Source organism: Puma concolor, chromosome E1 (genome assembly GCF_028749965.1).
Source record: "Puma concolor isolate L17-30 chromosome E1, mPumCon1.1.hap2, whole genome shotgun sequence".
NCBI lineage: Eukaryota > Metazoa > Chordata > Mammalia > Carnivora > Felidae > Puma > Puma concolor.
Window position 1 is genome coordinate 42,280,003 of NC_141680.1, and position 23,282 is coordinate 42,303,284.

General features: G+C 52.8%; 1 protein-coding gene across 2 annotated transcripts in view; it reads right to left on the reverse strand.

Annotated features, from left to right (window-relative positions):
* ACLY (ATP citrate lyase) overlaps positions 1–17,538 on the reverse strand; it is a 45,283-nt gene extending 27,745 nt beyond the window's left edge. For both annotated transcript variants that reach the window (XM_086687311.1, XM_086687310.1), the window contains exons 1-13: positions 17,386–17,538; positions 12,476–12,657; positions 11,234–11,356; positions 9,237–9,299; positions 8,453–8,643; positions 7,894–7,973; positions 6,615–6,745; positions 5,721–5,839; positions 4,794–4,930; positions 4,034–4,095; positions 2,746–2,863; positions 1,081–1,235; positions 371–461 (exon numbers count right to left, since the gene is read on the reverse strand). In XM_086687311.1, coding sequence (XP_086543437.1) covers positions 371–461; positions 1,081–1,235; positions 2,746–2,863; positions 4,034–4,095; positions 4,794–4,930; positions 5,721–5,839; positions 6,615–6,745; positions 7,894–7,973; positions 8,453–8,643; positions 9,237–9,299; positions 11,234–11,356; positions 12,476–12,634 — 1,429 coding nt within the window. In that variant the 5' untranslated portion in view covers positions 12,635–12,657; positions 17,386–17,538. The remainder of the gene's footprint in view (positions 1–370; positions 462–1,080; positions 1,236–2,745; positions 2,864–4,033; positions 4,096–4,793; positions 4,931–5,720; positions 5,840–6,614; positions 6,746–7,893; positions 7,974–8,452; positions 8,644–9,236; positions 9,300–11,233; positions 11,357–12,475; positions 12,658–17,385) is intronic.
* Between the last annotated feature and the right edge of the window lie 5,744 nt (positions 17,539–23,282).

The following is a 23,282-nucleotide window of genomic DNA, read 5'->3' on the forward strand; positions in this document are numbered from 1 at the left end:
AAATAAATAAACATTAAAAAAAAAAAAAAAAAAGGAAAGAAAAAAAAGAAGTGGAGTCTGGGAGGCCTTGCCACCCCCAGGTATTTCTGTCACCCTGTCTCCTTCGCCACCTCACACACCCCCACGGAAGTAAGGGGACAGAGGGGAAGACAGTGGGGAGCGAGGTGACCCAGGTGCAGCGTGGGGAGCCCACAGAAAGGCTCAGGAAGGTTCAACTCTTCATGTCCTTGTGTCCATTTGGCCCATGTGCCATGCACACTCTTACAGCACAGCCCAAACCATGTTCCGGCACCCCAGCAGGGCCCACCCCAGCAGGGCCCAGAAAGGACAGGCAGACAGGGAGTGCCTGAATCTGCTGGCTGCCACTTACCTTGTGGCATGGCAGGCTTGGCCTTCTTTGCGGGTGCCACCTCATCAGCCCTGGACTCAGAAAAAGATGCCGTCCTACTGGGGGCTGGAGTCTGGGGTGGGACAAGGAGACAAGATAAGAGTCACAGGTAGCAACTGGGAAAAAGAACTATTAGTCCTTGAGCTTTGGAGCCTTAAGGCCCCAAAGAAATCAGGTAATAAGAATCCTGTACAGCACTATCTTCTACTAAGTGCTTGCAAAAGTACTACTACAACGACCCTCTTGAGATAGGAATTAGTATTGTTCTATGTCACAGATAAGCAAACTGAGGCTCTGGAGGGTAAGACACCTGCCAAGGTCTCTCTCTCAACAGGATTTGAACTCCAGTCTGATTTAAAAACCCCTGGTCTTGGGGCATCTGGCTGGCTTAGTCTGTGGAGCATGAGACTCTTGATCTCGGGGTTGTGAGTTCAAGTCCCACATTGGGTAAAGAGCTTACTTAAGAAACTAAACTAAACTAAACTAATAAAACCCGGTAGGCTTTCCATTATACTACCTTGATTGGGCAGAAAAAAAGCCAGCAGAGATCTAGAAACCAACCCATCTTTCTCCAGTGCCCACAGACAACTAGGAACAGAAGAGGGGCACTTGTGTCCTGGATGGGAGGGAGGTAGGAGAGGGTGACAAAGATGACAAGGCAGGTTTTAAGGCAGAGGAGAGGGGGCACCTACCGAGGTACTCCCACTGGCATTAAGGAGGAAGTTTGCAGTGTGGGCCGCTGTGGGTGGCTGGTTGGGAATGGGCCGGTGGCCTAGGGCCATGCCCACAATGGCTGTCATGTGAGTTTCAGTCCCAAAGACATGGATGGGGATCCCAGTAGTCTTCCCTGTGAGGAAAGAAAAGAATCCACCATTCAAGTCTTCAAATAAGTGTCCACGTCCACACTTCTCTGCAAGGGGCCCTGCCTGGCATCTAGTGCCTTCTGCACAAGGCCAATTATCCAGGATAGACCAACCGTCATATTTTTACCACCAAACAAATCTTCACAAAGACCACCTGCTTTGATAAGAGCAAGACCTGGCTTTACCGACACCCTGAAGTGCAGCCACAAGCACCGTCCTGCTGTGGGCAGCGAGACCCTGGCCCTCCCATCCCTCGACCTCAACTTCCGCCCGGCCTGGCCTCTGTGCCTGAGCTTTGGGCTCATTTCCTCGGGGCTCCAGCCCCCCTCGGTCCTCTGTGTGGAGCTCTCTCGTCACTCGCCACCTCCTCCTCCGTCTCCCCTGCCACTTCGCTGTACACATCCCTGAGAGGGATCAACCTCTTAGTAAGTGTTTACTTATTTAATGTTCTGTGAGTTTAATGGCCAGACCGTGACTAACATTCACCATGCTGTCCCGAAGGCTGGGCCCATGGCAGGAACTCAGCTGTAGGTGAAAACGAGGACCTGGCACCCCTTCAGGTGATTGAGGCAAGTTCCTATTTGCCACGGATACCAGATTTGCAAAAATGGGAAGATGGCAAGATTTTGCCCCTCCAATCAAAGGGCATGGCACGCGTCTGTCACCCCTCCAACGCTTCATGTGAATCCCTGCTCCCCACATAAGTGCTCCTAGCAATGAGGTCTGCACTCTACTCTATTGTTCTACCAATTAACCGATCGTCCCCATCTCTCCCCCCACAGCCCAAGTGGTCTCCACCCTCCTGCCCCTGAGCCCGAGCTCCACCCAGCAGCCAAAACAACCCTTCTAACCCAAAATCAAGTTGTGCCACTCCTCAAAGTCTTCCAGAGGCTGCCAGCCCAGGGTCACGGCCAAGTGCTCCCCCGTACCTGTACCAGTCCCACATAGCTCCCACTGCCTCCCACCCTTACCTGCCAACACCCTGCCCTCACTCCCTCGGCCCTGCCTGCTGGTCCTGCACAGCAGCACACTCCCATTCAGGGCCTTGGAACTTGGCCTTCTCTCTGCAGACACTGCTAAGTGCTCTCTCCTCTCCTCCAGGTCACTGCTCAAATGTCACCGTTTTGGTGGGGCTTTCACCGATCACCCCATTAAAACCGGCCCTGTCCCCTCCCACGCAAGCTATCCTTTACTCAGCTTTGTTTGCCTTCATGTCACCTAGCGCCACCTGACATTACTGTCAATGTTTTTAACAGCACGAGGGATTGCTGTCGGTCAAATGTACAGCTGCAACCCCAGTGCTTGGCACACAGCCCACACAGAGCAGGTGTTCCGCAAATATTTGTTAAATGAACAGCTGAATGGAAATGTTTTCTGAGCCATTGTGAAGTTCAGGTCGAGCTCTGCATCAGAGGAGCGCACACACTGGAAGCAGAAGCAAGTGTCCGAAGACCCGGCACAGAGCGCTGAGGACAGAAAAGGTCGCCATCTTACCGACTTCTCCCATCACCCGCAAGCCTTCCTGATAGTTGGGGCCGCCTCTTCGGACAAAGATCGTGACCTCGTGCTCCTTCAGGGGACCCTGGTAATCTCGAATTGCTCTCACGATGCCCTGGAAGCAGGAAGGGACGACAGACATGTGCCTAAAAATAAGGCAATTATTTATAATCACGATGAACGAACATCCCAGGTGTACCTAACAAGGACTGCTTCTCACGAAGAAGCATGGCAGGCCCCGGCAGTCAAGAATTTCACACGTGTGGACTGGACTACGCACAAGCAACCGAAGTGATATGCAGTCACTTGTGATGTTGCTGGGGCAGCAGTTTGGAGTCCCTGGGAGTCACACCCCTCAATGCACAGGGTGCCGTCTCCAGTCATTCTTGCTATCTCTTATTGCAGCCGGGGCAGGTGGCGGGGATCTAGACCAAGGTCCTATGCAAGGGTTCTCAGAAGTATCAGGATCTAGTCCACTTAAATATCAAAGTCCTACTAAAGCTTCTTCCAGCGATTTTGGAGAACAGCCCTTGCAATGGGTATCAACTCTGGAAACAATTTGGGAGAATGAACAGGTGTGCACCAATGCGGTCTCTCCTGAGTCAGAAGTCTAATTTCTGTCCCCCAAGGCATGCCACCTGGTTGCTGTTCCAGAAGTAACCATCCATATCGACAGGGCTGCCTTTGTCATAGGGTTGCTCAAAAGTTAAAATAAAACTGCCAAGGTTCACCTGTTTCAGATTGGTCTGTTGAATCAGGACCCATTAGAGAGACTCTGTTTTTGGCAAGACTGACGAGGCCTGGTCCCCCACTTCATGAGAGCTCAGACTTTCAAGGTGGACATTTATTTATCCATCATTCTCAAATATGTGCTACCAGAAGGGACATTCCCTGAGCGTCGGACAGTACAGAACAAGAAATGGCCTCCTGAGGACTCTCAAGCCAGGTTAGCTCTGTCGCCCTTTCTGACCAGCAGTCACACTCAGAACTGTGTGCCCTCGCCCCTGACCTGTGCACAGGGACCAGGCTGACAGGCCTCAGCTGGATGAGCAAGAGCTCAGATCATCGATCCATTTTCCTCATTCTGACCTTTTGGAGAAGACCCAAATCTATCCCAGCGTCTTCTGCATCCCCAACAAGGGCCCCTGGGACAAGAGCCCCTACTCAGCTGGGTAAGTCATGGAAACCTGCTTCTGCCTCGAACTTTGCTTGCCGAAACCTCCCTTCCTGGCTTTTCCCAAACCCACATTCCCCAGAGACTACACGGTCCCCGGTGGCTGGTTACCTTGAATGTGGCAGCCACATTGGTGAAGTTTGCAATGCTGCCTCCAATGATGAGGATCTTGCCTGTGTTGGGAGTAAGAGAGGTCAAAAAAGGGTTAGAAAAGTAGAACATCCTACCAGAAATCCAACCGAGGGAGTTCTCTCTTCTCTAAGCACGGATCCCTCAACTGTTAGGAGGTGTCAGTGCAGAGGCAGGGTGGGGTGGGGAGCAGGCTGACCTCCCTTGACATCCGTTCAGTCTTAACCAACTCAGCTCTCCATTACCCATGCCACTGAGCAGGTGGTTAATCCAAACCCACAGAACCTCTACGTCATTCCTGGCTGCCACTGAGAAACCCGGTTTAATTTCTGGATACTCCTGTTAGGAATCTCTATTGGCTCAAAGGAAAGGGAACTGGTATGTGTAGCCCCCAAACACTAGACAGGCGGTAAAGTGAAGCTGGGAATCCCACAGCCCAAACAGTAAGTGTAGAAGTGGGCCGCTAAGAACTGAGTTTCTACAAGTCAGTAAGAGCACATTGCTACCTCCTCCCTTGCACCTGCCTACAGGACTTTATGTACATATCGCTTCCTTGCCTCCCCGCAGGCTCCATCTGACAGAGGCCACATTGCCCACTGTACAGTTGGAGAAACAGAAGTCCAGAAGCTAAATAGCCCCAGGCCGCAAAGGAGCAGGACCACAACCCCAGGGCCTCCTCGCCCAAAGCTATTCCCACTGTGGCACAATGGGCCATCCTGGGGAAGGAGCGTGTGTGTCTCACCATCTGGGTGCTTCTCCCGGGTCATGAGGGAGAGGATCGTCTTGGCATAGTCATAGGTCTGCTGCTCGCTGGGGGCGCCTGAGTATTCCCCGTAGTTTGCCAGCTCATTGACACCCCCTAGGTCGCAGATGGTATCACTGTCAGGGAGACACGGAAGTCAGTGCTGATTCTGACTCTAGTGGCTGAAGGTGGCAGCCTGGTGCCGATGAGGACACACAGATGCCCCGATGTTTACTATTGGGTTCTTTTCTGCATTTATTGTATCTCTGCAGGAAGCCCATAGCACTAACTATAAAGATTTTAAAAAATAAAAATAAACAAGGGGCTTCTGGGTGGCTCAGTCGCTTATATGTCTGACTCTTGACTTCAGCTCAGGTCGGAATATCACGGTTCATGGGATTGTTGGACTCTGCTGACAGCACAGAGCCTGCTTGGGATTCTAGCTCTCCTTCTCTCTCTCTGCCCTTCCCCCACTCTCTCCCTCTCTCTCTCTCTCAGAACAAATAAATAAACTTAAAAAAAAAATAAGAGGGGCGCCTGGGTTGTTCAGTCGGTTAAGTGTCCGACTTCGGCTCAGGTCATAATCTCACAGTCCATGAGTTCAAGCCCCATGTTGGGCTCTGTGCTGACAGCTCAGAGCCTGGAGCCTGCTTTGGATTCTATGTCTCCCTCTCTCTGCCCCTCCTCCGCTCGTGCTCTGCCTCTCTCTCTCAAAAATAAACATTAAAAAAAATTTTTTTTAAGTAAGAAAGTTGCAGGGAACAGTGTACAGGGCAGGCTTTTACCAGAGCCCTGCTTTACACCAAGGGGAGAAGATGAAGACCCCCCCACCATCCCCACTCCAAGGTAAGGCAATCTGATCCAGGCTGTGCACACATGGACTCGGGGTAGGCCCAGCTGCCATCCTTTCAGTAGCCCCTCAGTCACCTGTACACGACAGAGGCACCACCTCCAGCAACCATGGTCCAGATCCTCCCCCTGGGGTTCAGCAAGGTCAGCTTCAGGCTCGCCCCACTTTTGGCATCCAGGTCTGCAATGTAAGCTTCCTAGGGACCAGACAGCAACAGGTGGGTCCTAAGGATACCCCCTTCACCAGGTCACAGCACCTGGGACCCTGTCCCTTTCCCTGAAGACACATGAAGAGGTCCTCCATTGTCTCAAGAGGGTCAGGGAGAGGGGTTGTGCAGGGTCCTAAGTACCTGGGACAAAACACGATGATGTCCTCAAGGACCAGAACCACCCATAGCCACAGTCGCTGCCTGGGGACAAACTTCCCAACTCCTTTCTCTCTGTCCTCAAGTCCCTGACCCTCTGCCCAAGTCCCAAGTCTCACTAGGTCACCCTGCTTCTAAACAGCCCCCAATCCCAATGTCTGCCTGCCTGGTTCACCACACGCCCCTTCTTCCGGCCCAGCCTCTTGCCCTGGCCTGGGTTATGACTCACAGGCCTAATCCTGCTGTGAAGACCTCTCAGATGATGTGGTGGGAAAGAGCAATTAAAATTCTCAGCAAGTGGCCAAGAGAACTACCTTTCCCCGGCAGGATGAGCAAGATCCACTCGGAATTATCAACAAATCAAGTTAAGAGCCCAGGGAGGTTGATTGAGAGAGAAGTCTAAAAGGATTTCTGGCCGGGATTCAGAGGCTTGGCTGACTCCCACCCCCACCTCCTTTGGGGGTTTTAAGAAAATTAAATGGCTCTTGACCTTCCCTTCCTGCCAAATAAACAGCGCACAAGGGGGGCCCGATGCTCCTCTGAGATTAGTCACCCTCCCCCAGGTCCCCATCACGTTTCATCTCCTCCCCAGAGCAGCCAGCCTTACCTCTGGATAAGCTTCCCGCCCAAAGGGAGGAGGGAACTCTATATCACCCCACTTCACTTTGCAGATGTAGTCGGCTGTGGCATCTACCTTGGCCGCCAGGTCAAGGACATAGACGCCATCTTTGGTCACAACTGTGAGAAAAGCAGAGGTACTCAGATGCCAGCCCCCTGGCAAAGGCGTCTACCACCAACCTCCAAACCCCTCCACAGGCTTCCCCACCACCACCTCCCGGGGTCCCATCCAGACCTAACAACTGCCCAGCTCTGCAAGAAACCGGACGGCCCTTCCACACAGCTTTTCCCCCGTTAAAAGAGAAATAAATTAATTAAGACCACTCCCCTCCCTCCCTGACTTCCAGGTAATGTGACAGGGATGTCGTGTTTAGTTGCCATGGCAATTTTTTAACATTTTTTGAAAAGCTACACTCTATGCCTTAAATATCTAACCATTCACCCATCCACAGCCCTACCACTAAAACATAAAGTGTTAAGGTACGAGCTGCTGTTGGGAGGCCCCCCCCCACCCGAACCCTTAGGTGTATATATCTGGGTTTCTCGAGGTTGGCCAGGAGAAGCCTTAGTTGCCTGGGGGAGTGGGAAACCACTGGGTACACTGAGCCCCCAGCCAGCAGGATTCATTTACTGCCCATTAACTGGACATCCATCTTCCCTTTACCCCTGGGTCGTTTAACTAATGAAGTCAGCAAACAGCCATCTGGTCCATTAGAGGGGCTGCATCCCCAGCTGGAATCTGGAATCTGGAATCTGGACTTTGCCCTGAGCAGCCCTGGCCAGAGCCAGCTCACGCCACCTGCCTTCCTCACAGCCTGAGGGGCCTGGACCAAGATCTTCCCAGCTTGGGGATCAATGATTGACCAACTCCTGGGGAGTGCTCCAAGGGCCTGAAGAGGAAAGAAGGGCCTGAACGGTCAGACCAGTGAAGGCGCAGCCCAGGTCCTGGGAGAACAGCCTAACCCCTGCCAGGAATAGCCACTAAGCAGAGTCAGATCAAAATCAGGACTTCCCCATCACAGAACAAAATAAGAGCAAAGAAAGCTGGAGGTGGTTAAACAGGAATTATCGTTGTCTTCTGAGAGCTCGGAAATGAGAGACTGCACTCCACGAGCCCAGGCATCCCTCTACACACCACACACCCGGTAGTGCCCTCTATGAGTGGGGGGGGGTCTGGTGTGCCGAACGTCAAGGCCAGGGTTACCACAGGCACTGAGACCCTGTTATAACTGTCCTTTGCCCAGGCCCACGCCAGCAGAGCCAGTTACCAAGGGGGTTGATCTCGAGGTAGGTGAAGTACAGATCCTCATAGAAATTGAAGAGACCAGAGATAAAGCTGGCCAGAATCCTAGAGCGGGGAGGGAGAGAGGGACGGTCAATCTTCAGGGAGGGGGAACAGGCTCGGCAGCACGTCCCAAACCTCCCTCTCCCCTCGGCCATCTCTTACTGACAGCTCCTCTTCCCAAAGCCTGCCCTGCCAACCTCTTGCTTCCCTCTGTAAGCCCTGCTCCCTGGGCATCACTCTTTAGCCACTGAGGCGGAAAGGAGCTGTCAGGCATGCAGCCGGAGGTGTTGGTACCAGACAGACAGGGCCAGTGGGGTGAGGGATGCTTACGGCATATTTCAGTCTGAGCCAGCCGCCTGTCTGCCCCCTGCTCCCCTCCTTGGGACAGGGAGGCGCTGTGCCTTCCCTCTCACCCAGACACTGGGGCAGGGCAGCGGATGCCCACACAGGGAAGACCACCTTGCTTTCCCTGCCCTGTGTCCGGAGCTCTCGACCTTCCCCGCTCCCCCGCTGCCACCTGCCTGCCCTCCCTCTCACTCAACTCTTTCTTCTCTTCAGGAGCGTGGACTAAGAGGTGTTTCTTGATGTCCTCAGCATTCAGTTTCTTGTCCACGCCAACGAGCAGTTTCTGGGCTTTGGTGTCCACGTCGCCCACGTCCACCCCACCTTCATGGTGGAACAGGACATAGTCCCCCTCTCGGGTAGCATAGATGCAGACGTAGAACTCCTCCGCCTTGCAGGGGAAGACAGTACCACGTGGGGGAGGGGCACTGAACTGGCGAGCCCATCCCCTTTGGGTGCGTTTCTAAAACCCTAGTAAAGGGGCACCTGGGTGGCTCAGTCAGTGAAGCATCTGACTCTTGGTTTCGGCTCAGGTCATGAGCCGGTTCGTGAGTTTGAGCCCTGAGGCAGGCTCTGCGTTGACGGTGGGAAGCCTGCTTGGGATTCTGTCTCCCTTTCTCTCTCAAAATAAATAAATGTAAAAGTTACTGTCTTCCCCTCGGGGACAAGAGGAGAGCAGAGGCCATTGCCTAGCTGACAGTCCAGACTCAGCCACTGTGACCCGATCTGGGGGAGGGTGCCTGCCTTCAAGTCTTTCTCATCCCAGCACTGAGAAGTCCCCTGTTACCAGCCCTGACTCCTCCCTGCTACAAACTAAGCCTTTCCCTTCATCTCTGGACTCCCTGCTCCGTGGCACCCTCAGACCCTCAGAGAGTCTGGTCCTTTTCACTTTTCTCCAGCAGCTTGATTTCTCCTTTCATCATTTTAGAGTCGACAAACACAAAGTGGGGGAGAAGACCCGGCCTGGAGCCACGTCACACATACCTGACTGTGGGGAACAAAGGGTTCGATCAGAAAGTTCTTGAGGAAGCCTTTGGCCTTGCCAACCTATGGAGATTGAGAAAAATAAAGCTTAGATGGACCAGCGGGTCTTGTCCCCCAGGGCAGGAGGACTGCCCTCTGCTCCCTCTACTTGGCTGTCCCACCGGAGCCGGGGCTCAGGTACTACTGCCACGACATCTGGCAGAGAGAGATTTTCCAGAAACCAGGGCAATGGGGTCACAGACCCTAAGCTGAAGAAGTCTTCACGAGATACTCTTTCACCCACTGCCAGCCACACTGCAGTGTACTGACCTCACACGTTCTTTCTCTGCCTCCTCTGGAGGGTGACAAATGAGCTAGGCTAACAAATGTTGCCCCCGCCCCCACAGCACAGACATCAGGACTCCTCTCCCTCCTGCCATCAGTAGCACAAGTTAAAGAGCAAAGACAAATCAAGGCTCTCCATCCCTGAGCTCAAGCAGAGAGACCCAGCCCAAGGACAGAAGTCTGGGCCTGGGAACAGCAGGGATGGGGGGAGCGGGGGGAGGGAGAGCTTGACGGGGAAAACTTCACGCACACTTTCCTGGCTGAGGACAACAGGCCTGCAGAGCTAATCAGTTTGAGTGGGTCCCTGGCGGCTGCCGAGGCGAGACAGCCCTCATCCCAGAGTGTCTCAAAGCCTCCCCCCCCCACCCCGCCCGCATGCGTCACTGCTGAGTCAGGGACCAGACAGTGATCCCTCAGAGGTAATGAGCCGCTCCTGCCGAGGCGGACACTGTTGCCGGCCCCGACACGGCTGACAGCCCCCTCCCAACAGCAGCTGAGGAGAAAGAACACAAGGACCTCTCTGGGGACACCACTCAGCCCCTAGTCCTGCCGTCCTCTCGCCAAAGGCCTGCAAGCAAAAAGGCCAGTAGAGATCCCTCCAGCCCTAGGTCCACATACGAGTTTAAGAGGCCCTCTTTAGTTCAAGAGCCAAAAACTGGGAAATTACCACAAAGAGCTGATTGGAGAGAGCTCAGGAAGAGAGGAAGACAGCTTCGTTGTCATCCTCACCCTGCATCCAGGACGGCCAAAGAAGAGAACAGCTCAGCCCTGGTGACAGTCACCCAAGATGGGGCAAAGCTGTGCATGGACAGCACACCCTTCCCGGCCTCAGGCCCGCCTCAGCCCGCTCCCCCTCGCCTGTTCTCCAGCCCCGTCCAGGAGTAAAAAGGAAAAGAAGTGCAATTTTATTTCTGAGCCTCTCCTAGCCTCCCTAAACCACATTTCACTTCAGCTCTCTCATCTACAGAGTTGACATTAATCACCAAGCTGGGGGAAGCCAAGAACTGAATTTCCTCTTCAGTGTTACCAGTCTCATCCTCGGCTCTTGGTCTAATAACGTCTCTGCCTAAAAGATTCTGCACCTGCCTTCTGCAACTTTTTCTTGCCGGCCCTCTTAGGCATACACATCACGACAAGCTGCTGTGCCCTTTCTGGGAACGGAAAAGAAAGGACTTCCCAGAGTGAGCCTCAGAGTCTCATCTCCGTGATGGGTCTGTTAAAGAAACAAACCATTTCCGGGGCGCCTGGGTGGCTCAGTCAGTTAAGTGTCCGACCTCAGCTCAGGTTGGAGCCCCACGTCGGGCTCCACACCAACAGCGTGGACCCTGCTTGGGATTCTCCTCTGCCCCTCCCCCACCTGCGCGCCTGCTCTCCCTCTCTAAATAAACAAACAAACAAACAAACCAATAACAGACCATTCCTACCTGGCCATGAACTGGACTGGGGTTACTTTTGCAGCCCATCTTGCCATTCACTGATGGCAGAGCTGGGAGCGAGCACCAACAGTGGCCCTGCTACCAGGCAGCTCTGCGGGACCCAAGGCTGCAGTGTGGCCTTCCCCAGGCCGCAGTGTGGCCGAGTAGGCAGTGAGCCTACAGGGCTGCTCATCTGGAGATGACCACATCCACTTCTGTTCCCACAGCACCTCCACCCCAACCTATAGCTGTACTCACGGTGGCCTCCTGTCCCAGCCGTGGTTTCAGCCAGGACTTAATGCCTTCCAGAGTGAGGTTGACCCCAACGAGGCCCAGCTTTCCACGCCGTTTGATCAGCTGGTCTGGCTTGACCACCAAGTTCTGGAACAAGAGGAAAAGGAAAGAAACGGGAGAGTAAGAGATTACAGTCTGGGGACCCGAAGCACAGGACAGCCTGCATGGCTTCCTATCTACCCATCCATTCTTCAGTGTCAACTACTGGAAGCTTTTCTCACCTATCCAAGCCTATACCTTTCTTTTGACAACCAGGAATCTGGAGCCATCCGTGCCCCGAATGGGGCCTGGCACAGTATAGATACTTACCACATACCTGCTGCATGAGTGATTCCCTACCCTCCCTATGCAACATCTTAGCTCCACTAAACCATGAAGCCCTCAGAATATGGACCAGCACCTGTGTTCCAAAAGGAAGAACAGGGGGACAGAGCCTTGTGGTGACCAAGGACCTTAGAGGTCTGGTCAATCCCATTCCTGGGCCTGACCCCGTCTACAGGCCCAGCAAGCAGCCCCTAAGCACTGCTCACACGCTGCCAGCCAGGAAATGCGCCATCTCCCGAGGCAGCTCCTTTCATGGGTGGGCTACCTTGCGCTGGGAGGGAACATGCACCCCCAGAACCCGCTCTCCTGGCCCTGCCCAAGAAGTCTCTGCCTCCCAACAATGGTCCCACAGGGACCCGGACAAAGGAGCCTCTACTCTGGGCTGGCTGCCACACAAAGTCCGCAGCACGCTTCTTCACGGCCCAAACACATTCCTAACATGCTGCACTTGGGGCGAGTGGAGCCCACACCCACTTTTACTGAGCACCTACAAGTGCCAGGTGGCACACCAAATGCTTTCCAGACATTACTGCTAATCTTTATAGCTCACAGGGTGAGTGTTCCGCCCATCTGACAGATGGGGAATCTGCCACTCAAGAGAGGTAAAACAGCTTGCTCCAGGCCACACGGTTAATCGACAGAGAGCTTTGGTCTGGACTCCAGTCAGTCAAGCTCCAAGCCCTTGCGCTGTGTTTCCTGCTGGGGCGCCTCAACACGTGGGGCCCGGAGCCGAACACAAAATCTCGCTCAGCCCACTGCACGCTGCCCACTGATGTGGGCAGTCTGCCATCGTGTGACCCGGTGGGACATCTCCACCAAACCGACCGTCTCTATTCCTCTGACCCTGGGCCCGGAAGAAGGGCCTGGGGAGGGTGGGCTCACCTGGCTGAGCAGCCAAGGGTGGTCCTGCAGCAGGCGGGCCCAGTCTGTGTCAGGGGTGACCCGGGCATACTTGAACCGGTTCTGGATGGCTGAGGTGGTGCAGATGAACTTGTAAAGGAGTTCTTTGCCCGTCTGCTCCGAAATCGCCTTGGCCGACATGGCCGCAAAGGGACCTGCTCTACCTGTTGGGAGGAACAGGAGCTGGTGGCCAGGGGAAGAGACCCGTGTCCAGCTGCCCCCAGACAGTAAGACCAGATCTCAGCACTTCTCAGGAGGCGGAAGGAGGACTGGCCCAGCAGGAGGGAAGGAAGCGAGATCTCAATGAGCACTTCTTTTTTTTTTTTTTTTAATACGAAATTTATTGTCAAATTGGTTTCCAAACAATATCCAGTGCTCATCCCAACAGGTGCCCTCCTCAATGCCCATCACCCACTTTCCCCTCCCCGCCACCCCCCATCAACCTTCGGTTTGTTCTCAGTATTTAAGAGTCGCTTATGGCTTGCCTCCTTCCCTCTCTGTAACTTTTCCCTCTTCCCCTCCCCCTGGTCTTTTGTTGAGTTTCTCAGGATCCACATATGAGTGAAAGCATATGGTATCTGTCTTTCTCTGCCTGACTTATTTCACTTAGCATAACACTCTCCAGTTCCATCCACGTTGCTACAAAAGGCCAGATTTCATTCTTTCTCATTACCAAGTAGTATTCCATTGTGTATATAAACCACATCTTCTTTATCCACTCATCAGTTGATGGACATTTAGGCTCTTTCCATAATTTGGCTATTGTTGAAAGTGCTGCTATAAACATTGGGGTACATGTGCCCCAATGCATCAGCACTCCTGTATCCCTTGGGTACATTCCTAGCAGTGCTATTGCTGGGTCATAGGGTAGATCTATTTTTAATTTTTTGAGGAACCTCCACACTGTTTTCCAGAGTGGCTGCACCAGTTTGCATTCCCACTCAATGAGCACTTTTGACATCAGGGAAGGAGGATCAGGAAGTGAAGGGAGAGAGAAGGTGGAGATAAACAAAGGTGGCATGTTCCCCAGGTCTCTTGGCTTCAACCTTGTCTCTACTTCCTCTCGACAAACCAGCTCACATTCATCTTGGAGCAAAAGGCAGCTGGCTGGGGAGACAGGAATACCAGTGGTATGACCCAAACCCATGTGCTGGTCCCACCCGAGGTCCCACACAGACACTGAAACACACCCTTTGGTTCTGTGACCTACGGGGCGCACAGCCAGAATTGTGCAATCCTGCCCTTACTCCCCTCCCCCTACAGGTTTCGTCTCCCCCACATCCAGACTCACCCATTTCATGCACTTACATTCACCATCAGGCTGTAGGCCAGGCAGGTGAGTTTACTTAACCCCAGGCAGGATCAAACCCTCGAGGAGCAGAGAGTCACCTCAGAGTCCATTTCTCCCAGGACACTAGACTCCCACCCCGGAGTTCAGAGCAGGCACTGGGCAGGGAAACTGTGACCTTCAGTACATCCCACCCGCCCCACTGAGTCACTCAGCTTGCTAATTTAGAGCAAAACAGAGGCCTCTCTGGGGGCCACCCTGTACTGGTCACTTCTAGCAGAGCCGAAGCTGGGGGAGGAGGCAGCAGTCATCCCAGGTCACATGGATATAGAAGTCATCTCATACGAACCCTGTGAGGTACACAGAGATTCATAATCCTATTTCTTAGATGAGGAATAGCAGCTCAGAGGAGCTACCATACCTTGCCCAAAAAGCCAAACAAACAAGCAGGGGACCCAGGACTTGAACCCAAATACTCTTATTCCTGCTCCCCAGAAAACCCCACACTCATCAGCCCGAGAGAAAAGACCATTTCTCCCAGGACCAGGCCATGTCCCCCCCTTCACCTCACAGAAGGGTCTGTGATGACAATTTCTTCATTTTCCGTCCCCACCGTGTTGTCCTGACACACCCATTCTCCCATGGTAGCAAGTTGGGGAGAGGATCAGGGGAAGGGGGAGGGAAAGGAAACCAAGTCATTCAGACTAAGAACTTGGCCTCATCAGGAAAAGTCACTCCAATCTCTTCCACAAAGATCCAGGACTGAAGTTGCTGAATTTGCTGAGAAGAAAAGTCAAGTTCAAATAAAAGAAGGCGGACCCGGGGGACTAGCAGGTTTATACACACAGGAAGGTGGGTCTCCATCCCCAGCTCAGGGAAGGCCAAAGTTTCAGAGGCTACTCTCCACCTCCCTCCCAACCGGCTTGGCTGGCCCCCTCGGCCTCCCAGCTAGTCTCCAACTCAGCACAATGGGTGCTTTCAGTCTGGTGTCTGGCCCAAAGTGGGGTAGCTGGGAAGGGGCTCAAAAGAGATGTTCCCTTTCCTGGCCTTCCCCTGGGATGACTTCCGGCTCCTCCTCAGCAAGAGTTTCCAAAGGTGATGCTTCAACCAGCCCCTGGGTCCTGCAGCCCTCCACCCACCCCCCACCCACTCCAGCTCCATTTCCCAACCTTCTTGACTTCAGACCAGAAAAACTGGTCCTGAAATCAGATGGGTACACCTGCCCCCACCCCCTTCCCAAACAGAGGGCAACCTAGGGCAGATGAAGCAGGGAAAGGAGGCGGCAGCTGCTGGTCATGCTCCGTGGTTCAGAAACATCAAGCACCTGTGATCACAAACTCCAGGAGTTTGCTAAGCCTCCCCAAGCAGAGAACAGTCTGACACTACCAGAACAACAACCCCCTCAAAGCTGGCACCTCCCAAAGCAGACAAAGGGGTAAGGAAAGGGCTGTTCTGCAGCTGCAAAATCACAACTTTCTTGAGTCCCAGGCAAGACAAGAGTTCATTTCCACAGGATGGTTGGAGGGGGGCAGGGGGTGGACACAAGAAGGGGATGATACAGGATAGAACAGATTCGCCAGCTTACCAAAATAAGATATGCCACCAGAGCACTTTGGCGTAGATGGCTGGGCAGGCCCTTTCAAGGCCAAGACAAGATTTATATGATGGAATAAAAGTGGGGAAAGAATCTGGCCTCTGCATGTTCACCAAATGCAGGAAAGAAGGCTCACAAACCCAGGGAAGGGTCTCGGTGGAGAAAATTCACAAAATTAATCATTCAGAAGGGTCTTGGAAGTCTCTCTAGGGCAGTGGCTCTTAACCTACTTGAGGTCTCAGAGTCCTAGGCTGCCTCCTCAGGAACTGAATATGCTCTCGAACTGGTGATAGGTGATTTTAGGACAAAGCTAAGACCCCAGGGGTCCGCTCTGGGGCCCTAGGAACTGTCACCTAATAACAAGTAAAGTGTAAACCATTTGGGGGATATCATGCCAAGAAACCTGAACACACACACGCACACACACACACATCACACATATCCTCTCTCTCCCCTCAAGGGAAGGACTTTATGAGCTGAATGGGGTCTTTTCTGCAGACAGGGTGAGTGACCCAGGATTGAGTTCATCCACAGCAGCCACTGAGCACTGAAGCAGCCCACAGGGAAGGCTGAATGAAAGCAGACTGTTTCCCAGGAATGTATCCCTGGGACATAGCCAGTGCAGAGGAACCACTGGAGATGCTACTTAGGGTCTCCCCCCGGGAAAGACAAAGAGCACTCCTTTATAGGTCAGTATCCATAGGACTGGTTTTTGTGTTTTGTTTTTTCTTTTTCTTTCTTTCTTTTTTTTGGGGGGGGGGGGGAGGGGGGTTGTTTTTAAGAGGACAAGCAATTCCTGGAATAAAGGGAAGAGGCAGAATTCTGTGAGGGTCCCCCTAGTGCAGCAAGCATGTCAGAATGGGATGGAGACACCAGCTGCCTGGTTTCCAAGGGCTCTTCCTGTCATCTGGCCCAAGCTTCTGAAGTTCTCTAAGAGATAAAAATTACCACCCCCGCCCTGGGTAGCTGGGGTCTACCAGCTTTTCCTCAAGCAGTATTTCAGAAATCCAAGATCTGAGCTGGCTGAAAGACCTCAGAGCAAAGTTAGTGGGTGGAAGGCGTGGGCTGGTTGGCCAAACTGGTGCCATGCACTGCTCCTCCCCTCTCCAAAATCCTCCTGCCAGGCCGACCCTGGGGACCACCCAATGGCAGAACTCCTCGCTACTGCACAGTATCTGCCAAGGTTGGAGAGGGCAGCAGGCGCTGGGTCTGGCCCTCTGCCAGGCCCTACAGGAGGGCGGCGGCAGCATCCTCAGCCCTCTCCGGGACCTTGCCTTGGCCAGGCTCGGCACAGGCGTCAGCGCCAGGGGTGGGAGGGAGACGGGCACCCCGGCCATCTGTCGCTTAGAGGCTGGGCCCGACGGCACCTCCTGAGCGAGGAGGGTCCTTCCCGCGCCTGTGCTCCACCGCCCGGTCCTTGCGGGCGAGGCCAGGCCTCGGGCACCCTGGGACAGCCCGGCGCCGCGTGGCCCGCCAAGGCTACGCGCCGGGCTCGCTCCCTCCACTTTCAGCGCGGGACTCAGTCGCTTCTTCACAAAAAAAAAAGAGAGGAAGCGCCCGAGCCCGGATAGGAGTGGGGCGAGTGGCCACCGGTGACCCCGATGGGGACAAGAGAGAGGCCCGCTAAAGCCCGAAGAGGCTCGAGGACTGGCCCCGGTCGGGGTGAGAGGGGCCTGGTTGGTGCAAATGCAATTTAGCGGAGGGAAAAGAAGCCAGGGCGGCGGCCCACCCTATGCAAACTCCCTGAAACTGGAATGTGGGAGAGTGGGGGTGGGGTGGTCGACACGCTGCCACCAGTCGGGGTTCCGAGCGAAGGCTAACCTAAAGCGAAGTCCCCCCCTACCCAAAAAAAAAAAAAAAAAAAAAAAAAAAAACTTCCAAGCAGAAGCAGGGAGGACGCGTGAGCACTAAGACGGCGCCGGGGAAAGCGGTTCCGGGTTGGGGGAGGGAGGCGGGAAGCTCCTCGGGCAGATGGAGTACCCCGCGCGAAAGCAGCCGCCCGCCACTCACCTTTCTGCGAAAGCCCGTGCGCAGCGCTCCCTCCGCAGGCCCCGCCTCGCCGCCCAGTGCCCGGAGCGCTCCAGCCTCCAGCAGTCGCCCGGGAGCCGGCTTTTGTCCGGGCCCCTGCGGGCTTCTCCCCGCCCCCATCGGCACACGGCGCGAGCAGCCCCGCGATTGGTCACACGCGTTCCCTAGCCTGAGCGCCAAGGCTCCTCCGAATTTGCTGCCCGGGATAGCTCTGCCCCCGGAGGCGGGACTCAGGGGCTGCTGGGACTTGAAGTCCAGCTGGCGTGTCCGTCCGGAGGGCTGGTGGGCGCCGCCTCTCCGGATCCGGTAGGGCCGGGGCGGGGCCGGGGGCGGGGCCGGAGGCGGGGCCTCGGGTGGGGAGATGGGCCGGGCTATGCCGGGAGGAGAACGGACGGGGCGGGGGGCCGTGGCCTGATCACTTAGGGGCTGGGCCGACCGCCACTCCGAAGGAAGCGGTGGTGGGGGGGTGAGGGGGAGGGTTGGCAGAACAGGCTGTTGCACAGTTTTAGAGACATGGAGTCTCCTTCTCTTCCCCTGGGAGAAACTAACCTCCGCATCCCAGCCTCCTAAAATTGGTGACACTGAACACAGTTGCTTAAACCCGCTTTTTACGTAGCGATGGCAGACTGCTTTTGCATTTGAACGTGGGCTCTCTCTATTGAGCCGGTGGGGCTAGACTGAGAGATCAGGTAAACCTGCCAGTGTGGGATAGGGCAGGAGATGAGGTGAGCGGGTGGGGCTAGGTGGGTGCCAGTCACATCGCTTTGCGTCCCACTCGCCTCACCTCCAGGCGGAGCTGAGAATTCAACGGAGAATTCAACGGAGAGGTTCTAGCACAAGGCTGGGGTCATCTCTGCAGGTCTCCTTTCCCTTACCCACCATCGCAAGCTTCCACACTGGAATGAATGAACTGTTGCCTCCTCCTTCTCCATTACCTGTGAGACAGGCTATTTTCCAAACCAAAAACTGGGACACCCGGTCTGACAGGTGAATTAGGTGGAGCAGAATATTTGAAATCAAGCAGTCCTGGAAACCAGGACATGTATTTACTGCTCTGACATTCTGGAGATTTCACCCCAGTCCTGAAGGTCTCGGGAGCTGCTCCAGGACCCTAACAGCTGCCTAACTAGCTCCAGGAAGGAGAATCAATGGAGCACTGATCAACTCAGGTGAAGGGGTCAGCCCAGTATGCAGAGAATCACCATGCCTGAGCCACTGCCAAGCACTCCGGTCCCACTGACACACTGCAACAATGTTGCGACATTCTTGTGGACAAGAACTTTTGGAAGCCCTCCTTCCTCCAATTCAGCTGTAGCCAGGAGTGGGTCAGCTAAAGTCACTCACTGCCCATGCCTGAACTAAGTGATCCCTGATGATGTCACTTTCTGGTTGCTTCCTTCTCAATGGTCCTTTTCAAAGAACAACTCCTCACATCCTCTCTCCTGTTGGTCCTGGAGACTGACCAACAATCAATCTATGGACTGAGCTCCAACCCTATCAAGAATCTCCCCAAAGATCACAAATCTCAGGGAAGTGTCACCTCTCAGTAGGTAAAGAAAACATCTCTTATGAGGGGCCCCTGGGTGGCTTAGTCGGTTAAGCATCCAACTTCTGCTCAGGTCATGATCCCGTGGTTCAGGGGTTCAAGCCCCACAATGGGCTCTGTGCTGACAGCTCAGAGCCTGGAGCCTGCTTCAGATTCTGTGTCTCCCTCTCTCTCTCTCTCTGCCCTTCTCCCGCTCACACTCTGTCTCTGTCTCTCTCTCAAAAATAAATAAACATTTAAAACATTTTTTAAAAAAGGAAAGAAAGAAAGAAAACATCTCCTAGCCTTGGGGGACAGAAATTCCAGGTCTTCAGGGGCTAGCAGGAAGATTGTAGTCAGGTGCCCTGATTATCCCTCTGGCTAGAAAGATACAACTCATCCAGAAACAGTCACCCAGGTAGAACATAAACTGTAAGAAATGTTCATCAATTTGGCAATATCGATAAAAATTTTAAATGCACATTCTTTTGCCCCAGCAATTTCATTACGAACAATTTATCCTTCACATATACCTGCATATGTGCACGAAGATGAGGCTCTTTGCTTTGTTCACTGCTGTGTCTCCAGCACATTGAATAGGGCCTGGTACATAATAAACACTCAATAAATATTTGCTGAGTGATTAAGTCCCCCATATAGGTATGGCTGGGCCCAAATGTGACTAGCCCCAGGTGGGGGCAACAAGAAAGGAACTGTCCAGGGAGTGAGGGGAGGAGAGGTGCTGGTCCAAGGGGCCGTGAGCCAGCCAAGCACTGGGATTTTTCAGTTCTCTGAGTGGTTCAGTGCTAGGTCCTTCCCCACAGCCTTCAACCTCCCCAGGAAATACTCTCTCATTACTCCACCATGTTCCCACAGAGGCTCTTCTGCTCTGAATTGGTCAATTCACAAACGGTGAGATCATGACCCGAGGCGAAATCAAGAGTCGGACCCTTAACCGACTAAGCCACCCAGGTGCCTCTGTTTTTGCCATTTGAATCACCTCTCTCCTCTTCTAGATTGAGCTGGAAGACTAGTCCATGCCCCCCGACATAGGATATGGACACCATCTCCGTGCCTGGATTTCAGGCACACCACAACAGTTTCAGTGGCCTTAGACTATCCAGTGGCTCCCTCCCTCCTGGATTTTAATCCACTTTAGCTAATATTCATTGAGCACCTACTATGTCAAAGTCATGGGTGCTAATGCATACTCCTCACAACAACCGCTTGAGCTAAGCGTCATCATTTTGCAGATGGGCAACTGGCCCTCTGCTGCCAGGTCCCTTGCCCTGTCCACTACCTCCTGCTGCAGGTGAGAAGGAAGAAAAGGAAATCGTATCCAGTGAGTCTCCCCAACTTGGCTAGAAGCTCCTCAAGACCCAGGACCATGCCTTGTTCCTTTTGGCATCCCCAGGGCCTAGCATAGTGCTAGGCACACGTTAGGCACTCACTGTATGCATGACTGAATAAATGCTGGAAAGAACATGTGAAGGAAGGAAGGAAATTGTAGAAGTCAGGGGAAGAGGGAGAAGATGCAGCCAAGATGGGGGTCTACTTGAGTGTGCGCTTCTAAACCCACCTGTCCCCTTGTGACAACCAGAAACAAGGGCTTACAGCAGAGGCCCATCATGACCCACCCTGTGAGGAACCAGGGAAGTTCTCACTCCTGCAGCATTCACTTTTTGCCCAGCACTGAGCAGTCTCTAATTGGAGCCAAGGGCCAAGAGCCCGTGTATCCTGGGGTAAGCTCCCCAGGGAGGTATGGCCAGAGCCAGAGCCAGCTTCTGTGCTCAGGAAACATTCTCCAGCCAGCCCAACCAGCTCCTGTCCAGCGTCTTTCCAGAGTCACCCCCCACAACTCTGCCCTCACCCTGTCTTAAAAACTCTCACTGCCTCGTGCTCACCAGGTGTATTCCTCTTTAATTGCTTCCTCTTTCAGGAGGCACTCCTCCACTTTATCACTTCTTATCCTAAAACAGAACCTACACAGCCCCTCCCCCCCCACATTACTTAACCTTGACTTTCACTTGACGTCTTTAACCTTCTCTCTAAATGAACTCATTATTTTTGTTGCTTGTCTCTCTTTGCCACGCTCTGTGTTTGGAAATTCTCTCAAGGGCAGGCAGAAGCAGGAGTCATGGTGTGGGGACGCCTGGGTGCCTCAGTTAAGTGTCTGACTTCAACTCCGGTTGTGATCTCACAGATCGGATTGTGAGTTCCAGCCCTGCATCAGGCTCCCTGCTGTCAGCACAGAGCCTGCTTCAGGTCCTAGGATCCTCTGTCCCTCTTTCTCTGCCCCTCCCTGCCTGAAAAAGAAAGAAAGAGAAAGAAAGAAAGAAAGAAAGAAAGAAAGAAAGAAAGAAAGAAAGAAAGAAAGAAAGAAAGAAAGAAAGAAAGAAAGAGAAGGAAGGAAGGAAGGAAGGAAGGAAGGAAGGAAGGAAGGAAGGAAGGAAGGAAGAAAGAAACAGGAGTCATGGTATATGAATGAGAATTGTCAGCCTCCATGAAGCTGTCTCTACCTTGACGCCAGTCTTAAGAGTTTAGGACTGTGCCTCACCCTAGGGGGCTTTGAAGGCCTCATCCCGAGCACAGGTTGTGTCTGCCTCTCTCCCTAATAACTTAGGTCCTGCCTTGAGGTTGTGAAGCCATGAGTGCTGCTTACTTAGGCCTCCTTGATCACAGAACCACAGAACATCAGAACCAAAAGAGACCTCAGAAATACCCTAGTCCAATCCTCTTATTTTACAAAGGAGGTGCAGGGGAAACTGAGGCCCAAAGAGATAACCATACTGTAGATAGGAGGGCAGATGGATTCAATTACCTTGGAAACCATTGGCATTATCCCATAAAACTGAAGAGTCACATACATGAAGGCCATACAGCTCCACTCCTAGGTATGTACCCAGGAGAATCTCATACGTGTCAGGAGATACATGGGAGATTGTCCAAATTTCCTTCAACAGCTGAATGGTTGGATGGGTTGTGATATGCTCATACAAGGAAAAACTTGACAGCTGAGGGAAATGAATGAATTGCAGCCACATGCGACGACACGAATGAATCTCAAAAACATAATGTTGAGCAAAAGAGTGGAACATAAAAGGTGTGTATATAGGATGCTTCAATTTACATAGAGTTAAAAAGAGACAAACCTTGGGGCGCCTGGGTGGCTCAGTGGGTTAAGCATCTGACTTCTGCTCAGGTCACGATCCTGTGGTTTGTGAGTTTGAGCCCCGCATTGGGCTCTGTGCTGACAGCTCAGAGCCTGGAGCCTGCTTCCGATTCTGTGTCTCCCTCTCTCTCTGCCCCTCCCCTGTTCACACTCTGTCTCTCAATAATAAATAAACGTTTAAAAAACCCCGATGCATCATATATAAAGTCAAATCACTTTCCTTACATTTAAAGAAAAAAAAGAGACAAACCTAAATTATATTATTTAGAATGGATACACAAAGGTGGAAAAACTACCAAGAAAAGCAAGGAAATGATTATGACCAAAAACTGTGTTCTAGTTCTTTTATTCAATACATATTTACTGAATGCCTGCAGCGTACCGGGTACTATTCTAGACACTGGGGCACCAATGAATGAAATAAGCAAAGATGCTAAGCCTTGTGTAGTTCACATTTCATCAGGGGAAACAGCAATGAACAGGGCAAGTAGGTTGCAGTTTTAAATAGGGTGGTAGGGGGAAGCCTCATTACAAAGGAGAAATTTGAACAAATATGTGAAGGAGGGGAAGGGGTCAGTTAAGTGGCTAGGAGGGAGCATTCCAGATCAATTCCAAGGCATTTGAAGCTGAGAGAACACCCAGAGCCCTGTGAAGGAGCTTATCTGCTATTTTCCTGTTCAAGGAACTGTAAAGAGACCACGTGGCACAGGGAGTGATGGACAGAGTAGCTTTTATTCAGAATGAAATGGGGGACCATTGTAGGGTTTGAACAGAGAGTGACAGGATCTGACTTGTATTTTACAAGGAATATCTGTATATAAGGGTCCCTGGGTGGCTCAGTCAGTTAAGCATCCAACTTCTGCTCAGGTCATGATCTCACAGTTCATGGGTGCAAGCCCCGTGTTGGGCTCTGAACTAGGCAGCTCAGAGCCTGGCATCTGCTTTGGATTCTATGTCTCCCTCTCTCTCTCTCTCTGCCCCTCCCCTGTTTGTACTCTCTGTCTCTCAAAAATAAAATAAATATTAAAAAAATAAAAGGAATACATATATTTTTTAATAGGACAACTTTATTTTTTTTACATCCCCCCCCCCCTTTTTTAAAGTAAGGCTTATGCCTAACGTGGAGCTTGGACTCATGACCCCAACATCAAGAGTCACTTACTCTACCCACTGAGCCAGCCA